The sequence below is a fragment of the Saccopteryx bilineata genome, chromosome 10, assembly GCF_036850765.1.
Source record: "Saccopteryx bilineata isolate mSacBil1 chromosome 10, mSacBil1_pri_phased_curated, whole genome shotgun sequence".
Lineage (NCBI taxonomy): Eukaryota > Metazoa > Chordata > Mammalia > Chiroptera > Emballonuridae > Saccopteryx > Saccopteryx bilineata.
The window spans coordinates 34065480-34075074 of record NC_089499.1 but is presented as its reverse complement, the minus strand read 5'-3'; the positions used below and the strand labels follow the sequence as shown (position 1 = coordinate 34075074).

The following is a 9595-nucleotide window of genomic DNA, read 5'->3' as shown; positions in this document are numbered from 1 at the left end:
TCCTTCCTCTCTGTCTCTCTCTTCCCTCCCGCAGCCAAGGCTCCATTGGGGCAAAGATGGCCCGGGCGCTGGGGATGGCTCCTTGGCCTCTGCCCCAGGCGCTAGAGTGGCTCTGGTCGCAGCAGAGCGACCCCCCAGAGGGGCAGAGCATCGCCCCCTGGTGGGCAGAGCTTTGCCCCTGGTGGGTGCCGGGTGGATCCCGGTCAGGCACATGCGGGAGTCTGTCTGACTGTCTCTCCCTGTTTCCAGCTTCAGAAAAATACAAAAAAAAAAAAAAAGAAACCAAATCAGCTGGCACGTTGATCTTGGACTCCCAGTTCCAGGACTGTGAGAAACAAATATTTGTTGTCTAAGCCCCCCAGTGTGTAGTGTTTGGTTATGGCAGCCAGAGCAGACTAGCTCCTGACCCTCCAGAGGTCCTGTGCCAGGCCCCCTCAGTACCCAGCACCTCTGGCATTCCATGCGGTACCGTGTTCTGTCCTGAAGCTGGACCCACGTTCAAAGGCCTCGAGAACTGAGCTGTGAACCAGAGGAAGATCTCACAAAATCACAAATGATCCTCAAAAGCCATACTGCATAATGTTTCACTCAGGGTGAACCGAGCCCCTCATATTTGGCTTGACAATGGCAGCCCTAACTGTTGAGTCATCAAGGTTCACAGGGCAAGAGTCCCTGTCATTGATAACAAAGGACTGGTCCCATTGCCAGGTCACTTCTGTTTGCCCTCCATCACGTACTATGTCACGAAGTATAGCGCAGATCGCAGCGAGCAGGTATCACACACGTCACAGCCAAATGAGTTCATCAGAAATGCCTTTATTTTCACACTGGACAGTCAGGATAAAATTTCACATTAGATGTCCCTTTTTGCAACCTCCTGCTTTAACTAATACTTCCAGGTTTTCTAGTAGTAAAAAAAAAATTTTTTTAAGGTATCAAATTTCAACTCCCTTGCAAATTAGTTTTTATTCACTGCTCACATTGATTTTTCTTTTGCTACATAGCCAAATAAACTGTGTTTTTTTAAAAAAAAAAAAAACTTTACTGAATTTATTGGGGTGACACTGGTTAATAAAATGACACAAGTTTCAGGGGTACCATTCTATAACACATCACCTGTAGTTCACCACCCCCAGTCATCTCCCTCCACCACCATCTATACCCCCTGTACCCTCTCCCACCTCCCTCTCCCTCTCTCCTTCCTGCAGTCCCTACACTGTTGTTTGTGTCTATAAGCTGTTTTTTTTTTCTTTGCAAGTTCAAGTTGTTGTTTTTTTTCATTCAGTTCTATATCACTTAAATAACTTTCAGGAAAGTTTCAGTTACTTTGTTTTAGCTACTAGAATGCAGTCCTTCTCAAATCACAAATCATTTCAGCTAAGTCCCAGCTGGCAGGAAAAAATTCAGGGGGTTCGGAATCGACCGCTGAGACTGTAGAGTGCGCGTCATCCCTCATGAGCTGCGTGGCCCTGTCTCAGGAAAGGTAATCTCAGTTTCATGGGCAGTTAACACAGTGGTGACGGTAATGAGGCTCTGCCTGGCTCTACAGTGGTGATGGGACGCACCAAGCCTCACATTCTTCCTTGGTTTCAAAGCGGTTGGCATTGCCCCCACAGCTGCCATACCAGAATGGTTGGCAAACCCGCTCCTCCTTGTTATAGTACCATTTCAGGGTGTAATCCTGGCATTCGCCTTTCAGTGGATCCATGGAACAAGGACCTGCCACAGAACACATGCAGAGAGTTGAATGTCCAGTCTGAGTATAACAGGCAAGGAGCAATGGTTTGGGTCATAGACCTGGAAAGGAATCCTAGCCTCACTACCAACTGACCTTGAGCTAGTAACTTAACCTTTCTTAGCCGCAGGTGCCTAAAGCATAAAAGCAATCTTTTCTTTAGAAAATAACCTTCATCAAAAGTTTGTTGTAAGGCATCACCTAACACGTGTGAAAGGTGTGACAGAGTTACAGCGATTATTTTGCACAGTACCTCCCACGGGGCAGACGCGCCAGACAGTGTATAAATGAGGGAGGTTACGGATCTCTCTGATACTGACAACTCTCTACTTGCTTTAATATATTCACTTCACTCTTTTTACAAACCGTCTCAATCCCTTGCTTAATCCCAAAGCCTTTTAAAAGCCTAAGTAAATCCAGTTTATTTATTATTTCTTGTACCTTGACACTTGTCCGAGAAGTTACTATATTTATTAAAATAAAAACACGATGTTCCTGGAAAAGCAAAAAGCATTGGGAGTCAACAAGTTACAATGGAGTACGATCTGGATACACTGAATTTTAAAGCAGACGTTAGTTTCTCCAGGTGTCCTTGCTTCAGGTCAGCCCCACAACACAGAACACTGGTTACCTCCCGTTTCCTCTGCGCCTTGCAATCACTCTTTTAAAAAAAAAGAAGACATTGTCTTCAGACAGCAAGAGTTCAAGTTTGTGCTCTGTTCGCAGCAAGCTGCCTACTCACCTCCCCTGAGTATGGTTGGCATTGACTAGTTTTTTGAAGGAGTGACCAGATGCACTGGACCCAAGGGGATGAGATACACTCTCAGCGGGGCAAAGGCTGGTCCTCCACCTTGAACAGGCACATGGGAATTGGCCTGCTGCATGACTGACTGTGGGAGGGTGTGAGAATGCAGGCACTGAGCGCCCGGAAGAAGGAGCCAGGGTAAATGTGCCTCCAAAGATGTATCCGAGTCAACAGAAGAACACTCTGGTGGTGAACTTTTGACTGTCTTCTGTAGGTTCAACAAATAGATTTGGGGTTCAACAATCAGCTGCACCAACCGCTACCATTCCAAACTGATGAGCCAAGGACCTGTTTGAATAGATCATTACTTTTCCCAGTGACACTTGGTGGCATTTGTGTTTAGAAGCCCCACCCTTGCCTTTAATCTGGGAGACAATGAAACAGGGCTGCTTCTCCTACATTATTTTTCTGGAGCAGCTCTGTTAAATAGAACTTCTTGCAATGGGGGGAAATGTGCTATATCCACACTGTCCAACACAGTAGCCATTGCCTAAGTGGCTACTGGGTGTTTAAAATATGGCTACTGCCTGACCAGGTGGTGGCGCAGTGGATAGAGCGTCGGACTGGGATGCCGAGGACCCAGGTTCGAGACCCTGAGGTTGCCAGCTTGAGCACAGGCTGATCTGGTTTGAGCAAAAGCCCACCAGCTTGAACCCAAGGTCGCTGGCTCCAACAAGGGGCTACTCAGTCTGCTGAAGGCCCGCGGTCAAGGCACATATGAGAAAGCAATCAATGAACAACTAAGGTGTTACAACACGCAATGAAAAACTAATGATTGATGCTTCTCGTCTCTCTCCGTTCCTGTCTGTCTGTCCCTGTCTATCCCTCTCTCTGACTCACTCTCTGTCTCTGTAAAAAAAATATATATATATATATATATATATATGGCTACTGCAACCAAGGAATGGGATTTTCAGTTTTATTTCATTTTAAATTTAAATAGCTGTTGTGGCTAGTAGTTGGTCAGCACAGCTGTAGGTAAGGAAATCCTCAATGCTTTAAACTACTTATCGCAAAGGTATTCTGTGCACCCTAAAGAGGCCTCAGTCTTCGGTTTCCTTTTATGGGTGTGATATGACATTGAGGGGCAAACAAGTTTTCACCCAACCAATTATTGCTGGCCCCTAATTTTACATTTGCATTATTTTTACCATGAGCGTTTGTTACATTTTGCCTTCTTGGAAGAATTCTGCAGCAGCAGTCGGTTTTACTCAAGTCCATGGAATCGAGGAATGAAGAAAAGGGGGAGAGAAAGAAAAGAGCTGGATGGGAATGAAAAACAGCTACAATGGAACTGCTTTTTGCTTGGGCTGGTTCACTTTCTTGGTATATATGTCTCAGGATGTAGCCCTGCTTGGAGGAGAAAACCAAAATATAGCTCCGTGTGTTTGAGAGAGAACACTGAAACTGAAAATTAAACCAAGATCAGGCTGGCTTCTATGACAAGAGATGACATTTAATTCTTCACAAGTTGGTGCAATGAAAAGTTGCAGGTACTGTGGCAGAATTTGGCTTAAGAGATAGGGGCGCAATGGAGGCTGTAAAAATGAGGACTGTGTGGGGGCCAGACGCTAGGTAGAAGTGAAACTTGACCTGAGTATTAAAAGATGAGCAGATGTGGCCTGACCTGTGGTGGCGCAGTGGATAAAGCGTCGACCTGGAAATGCTGAGGTCGCCGGTTCGAAACCCTGGGCTTGCCTGGTCAAGGCACATATGGGAGTTGATGCTTCCAGCTCCTCCCCACCTTCTCTGTCTCTCTCTCCTCTCCCTCTCTGTCTCTCTCTCTCCCTTCCTCTCTCTTCTCTAAAATGAATAAAATTTAAAAAAAAAAATTAAAAAAAAAAAAAAAAGATGAGCAGATGTGACCCAAGTGGACACTGTGGAGAGGATGCAAATAGACAGGTGAGCACAAGCAAGGGCACGGAGACTTGGAATCAGTAACAGGGCAGAAAGGGCAGCTGCAAATAGTACAAAAGACATGTGTAAGAAAGTGGCAACCAGTAAGCCCCACAGGACAGTGCAGAGTCTAATCACTGAGGCCTGTGTGCCTTATCCAGGCATCTAAACATTAGCTTATAAACCACTGGGAAATAAAGAAGAGAAATGACATGACCAGATTTCCATCTTAGAGATAGTAATTTGGCGTTCAGAATGGAACTGGAAAGAAGACAAACTGGAAGGAATGAGACCCATTAGATGACACTGCCGTTACAGTCAAGGTGAAAGGCAAGGTATTGAGAGGGAAGAGTGTGGAAAAGAGATGGAGCTGAGAGCTGCGGAAGTGAAAGTCACACCAAGGTGTGGTCACCAGCTGGAGGCAGGAGGCGACGAGGGGAGACTGCTAGTGAGGTTCGGGTTTTGGCTTTCCATTCTTGGGCCAACGGCGGTTTATTTCAGTAAAGGAATAAAGGAGGAGAAGGTGTGAGTGGGAAAGATGAATCCAGCTTGTTGAAGTGACTTTGTCTGAGATGACAGTGGGCATGTGCAATGGTGCCATCTGGTGGGTGGCTCATTGAATACACTAGTCTGCAGCCAAGGATACAGTTCAAGATGGAAGCTATGGATTTGAAGTCATCAGTCCAGGGGGCCAGCTGGAGTCACAGCAGGAAAGCTCGCCCCGGTAGTAGGTAGAGTCCTCAGAGGACTGAAGATAGGACATTGGGGGAAGCATTGCGGGTTTACCATGAAATTAATGAAGCCTGAGCTTCAGGGGCCCTCATTTGCATAAACCTCTTCTAAATAAATATTCACTTTTGAATTGAATGTTACTAAGTTCATATTCTTTTCTTAAAGAGGAACTCTAAATTGTATAAATTTCGGGTTCCATGAAACCTGGATCTCTCTGTGGGGGGGGGGGGCTGGGGAGAGGAGCCCACAAAGATGGACTGCTCGGAAGTAGAGCAAAGTAAGAATATCTCCGAAGCCGAGAGTTTGAAGAGGAAGGGAACAGCCCAAAGCGGCCACATCCCAAGGAGCTCAAGTCACTGAGGGCTGAAGGAGCCCTTTGGGGTTTTTTATTTTTGACACTTTGGAACAATTGAAGACGAGGGACAGCTCTTTTCTTGGACTGGAGGGCAGGAAGACGGTGTGCAGCAATACATGAAGTTGTAGGAGGTTGTACTTTGCCACATTTGTTTCTTTTGAAAGCAAAAAAAAAAAGGCCCTGGCCGGTTGGCTCAGCGGTAGAGCATCGGCCTGGCGTGTGGGGGACCGGGTTCAATTCCCGGCCAGGGCACATAGGAGAAGCGCCCATTTGCTTCTCCACGCCCTACTCCTTTCTCTCTGTCTCTCTCTTCCCCTCCCGCAGCCAAGGCTCCATTGGAGCAAAGATGGCCCGGGCGTTGGGGATGGCTCCTTGGCCTCTGCCCCAGGCGCTGGAGTGGCTCTGGTCGCGGCAGAGCGACGCCCCGGAGGGGCAGAGCATCGCCCCCTGGTGGGCAGAGCGTCACCCCTGGTGGGCGTGCCAGGTGGATCCCGGTCGGGCGCATGCGGGAGTCTGTCTGACTGTCTCTCCCCATTTCTAGCTTCAGAAAAATACAAAAATAATAATAATAATAATAATAAGGGCACCCGCTAGGGAAAGAGACACAGGGGAAGAAGTTGGAGGAGGCGGTGAAGGTGGAGAGTAGCTTTGGAATGCAATGGAGAGGGACTGGCCAGAGCCTAGTCGCAGAGTGGGAGAGAAATTTGGGGGATCTTCAGGCCTCAGTTTTTGTCTGTGGATAGAATCAGATTAGATGACCAGTAAGCTCTCCTCCATCTGTCTCACATTGAATTTGTGGAAAAGGATGCCTCAGAGCTGTGGTTCTCACTCTTGGCCGCTCTGTGAAATTACTGGAGAAGTGCCCTCACCCAGTGATTCTGATTGAGCTGGTCTGGGATGAGATCTAGGCATGGAGAATTTTTAAGGATTTGTAGGAGATCCTAATTTACAGTCAAGACTGATAATCACTGCCTTAGTAAGATTACCTTGGCCTATCCTGTACTGAAAATAGAAGAATTAACAAGGTAAGTTCCTCTATGCTTAGTTTTCAGCCTAAGGGGGTAAAATGTTACTGTCCTTGCCGGGAGTGTCCATTCCTCTGTCTATCTGGTTTCGTTATTTCCTTTGGACATTTGTTTGCTTTGGAATCTAAGAGGTAGAACATATCAGCATCTTAATATCTACCTTGCCTTGCACATTTCCTATGTGGCAAACATAAATTAACAAGTTTTATTCTCAAAACAACCCTAAGAGATGTGTAGTTACACAATCCTCACTTTAGAGAGTCACAGAGATGTTAAATAATTTTCCCATGGCCACTTAGCTAGTGGTCCCAGATGGAGAACTATCTAAGACACACTCAAAACCTCTGGCCAGTTGTCTCTCATTTAATCAAAAGCAGGACTGACCACACCACTCACTAGAAACTCTTCCAGCCTTCTTTTCCCTGCATTTAAAAAAACTTCAGAGTCAGCCCTGGCTGGTTGGCTCAGTGGTAGAGCATTGGCCTGGAATGCCGGAGTCCTGGGTTCGATTCCCGGCGAGGGCACACAGGAGAAACGCCCATCTGCTTCTCCACCCCTCCCCCTCTCCTCTCTGTCTCTCTCTTCCCCTCCCTCAGCCAAGGCTCCATTGGAGCAAAAGTTGGCCTGGGTGCTGAGGATGGCTCCATGGCCTCTGCCTCAGGCGCTAGAATGGCTCTGGTTGCAACAGAGTGACGCCCCAGATGGGCAGAGCATTGCCCCCTGGTGGGCGTGCCGGGTGGATCCCGGTCGGGCGCAGGCGGGAGTCTGTCTGACTGCCTCCCTGTTTCCAACTTCAGAAAAATACAAAAAAAAAAAAAAAAAAAAAAACCTTCAGAGTCAAATACCTTGAAATCTCTTTCTAATGTGGCCATCGTTTTGCTCACACTGTGGAGCTCGTTTAAGAGGCCACATGGCATCTGTGTTACTACACGCTGTAATCATAAATCAATGCTACAGTTGTTTTAGATGGACCCAAATGTTTTTTTAATTTTTTTTTATTTATTCATTTTAGAGCGGAGAGGGAGAGAGAGAGAGAGAGAGAGAGAGAGAGAGAGAGAGAAAGAGAGAGAGAGAAGAGACAGAGAGAGAGAAGCTGGAAGCATCAACTCCCATATGTGCCTTGACCAGGCAAGCCCAGGGTTTTGAACCGGCGACCTCAGCATCTCCAGGTCGACACTTTATCCACTGCGCCACCACAGGCCAGGCCCCAAATGTTTTTGAAACTTGGTCAGAACCTATGTGACCGCTCATAGATGAAGGAGCCTTCTAGAAACCAGTACCTTTTTCCTCAAAGTCAAAAGTATGTTTGCCACCTCTGCACATGACTGTTTCTCCACAACGAAGTACAGACACTTCACAGGGTGTGCCCCCATCATACTCCCTGAAATGGCTTCTACTCAGCTCCAGTTTTACAGTCAGGTGAAAGCTGGCCTTTGTATGTGTTCACAAATTCATTTCTTTATAGGTATGTGTTCACAAATTCATTTGTATGTGTTCACCAATTCATTTCGTTAGAGGTATATATGACTTTGTGCATTTGGAAGGAAAGTCTATAAAAGCCAAATTTGTATGCTAACCCAGTACACAGGAATTGTTTTTAAAGATAAAGATTTTAAAGAGTGAATGCAACCCAAGGAACAAGGAATAGTTGGTTTTTACCATAATTTTACCTGAATTCATTTCTTTTCCATTTTTCTTTTGTTTGGCAGCTGTTTCTTGTTCATTTTTTTCGGTGGCATATCCATTCCTTTCATAGTTTTCAAGTGCTTCTTGCTGAGTTATGGATGTCATTGTGGCTGTTGTAGTCTCCTCTAGGAAAAAGTCTGTTGCTTCCCGTGCTTCCAAATCATCAGCAAAGCCAGAGATGTCACTCTGGTGCTTGGGCAACCTGTAAAGAAACAGTTGATGCCAAACTGCATAACCTAACCACAAGAACTGAGAGGGTCAATTTCCAGCTGATATTACTGGGCTCAATAAGCTTAAGGTCTGGGCATTTCCTAATGACTCCGCTATCACATTAGCTACCTTGTTAGGTTTGCAGGGGTCTTCAGACAAAAGTAGTAATAATCGTTTTAGCATTGTTAATTTTACCTCTGGGACATGGGATTAGAAGATAGGGGGGCGGAGTGGGATTAAAAATTTTTATATTTTGTTTTTATACACTTACGTGCTCGCAGAATGTTTTATATTGATCAGGTATTATTACTCTTAAGGAGAGAGAAACCAAACCATATCAGAGTTGTCAAACACAGGAGCATCCTAGCCCCAGTCGTTTTCGATCAGGTCACGGACTGACACTGCCTGTGACCTTTCTTTAGAGAGACAGTTTCCTACAGGGGACAGAGCTGTGGGACTACCTCAGCTCTGCCCTCAGCCTACCTCTGGAGAAGCTTAAGTGACTGCAGCACAGTGTCCCCTCGGCTCGGGCCCCCACATTCTTCAGTGAGCTCTGGGGGTGGGTACTGGTTTGTCCCACCTAAAAATAAAATTTTAAAAATCAAACCATATCAAATAAAGCATAAAAGAATATAAAATTTAAAATTAAGTAAACATAAAGTAAAATAAAGCATAAAAACAAAATATTATCCATTAACACAAAAATTTAAGACATAAAATCAAATAAAGCATAAAGTAAAACATACCATAAAGCAAAATAAAAAACAAAAAATAAAAATGAAATTAAGTAAAACATAAAAACCAAAAAAAATACATTGAGATAAAGTAAAAAAGATGTAAAATATATTCAAGCAAAGCATAAATTTAAAAAATAAAAGCCAATAGAAAACAAACAAAATAAAAACCTAAAATGCAACCTGACATAATAAAACATAAAAAATAAAGTAAATGGCCCTGGCCGATTGGCTCAGTGGTAGAGTGTCGGCCTGGCATGCAGAAGTCCCAGGTTCGATTCCCGGCCAGGGCACACAGGAGAAGCACCCATCTGCTTCTCCACCCCTCCCCCTCTCCTTCCTCTCTGTCTCTCTCTTCCCCTCCCTCAGCCAAGGCTCCATTGGAGCAAAGATGGCCTGGGCACTGGGGATGGCTCC

The 9595-nt window shown here is 45.5% G+C and overlaps 1 protein-coding gene across 1 annotated transcript in view; it reads right to left on the bottom strand.

Moving 5' to 3' along the window:
- Positions 1-1259: 1259 nt before the first annotated feature.
- Positions 1260-9595, bottom strand: part of LOC136314204 (collagen alpha-4(VI) chain-like) — a 127594-nt gene continuing 119258 nt past the window's right edge. Inside the window, exons 36-38 of the mRNA XM_066244769.1 lie at positions 8928-9024; positions 8219-8436; positions 1260-1719 (exon numbers count right to left, since the gene is read on the bottom strand). Coding sequence (XP_066100866.1) covers positions 1544-1719; positions 8219-8436; positions 8928-9024 — 491 coding nt within the window. The 3' untranslated portion in view covers positions 1260-1543. The remainder of the gene's footprint in view (positions 1720-8218; positions 8437-8927; positions 9025-9595) is intronic.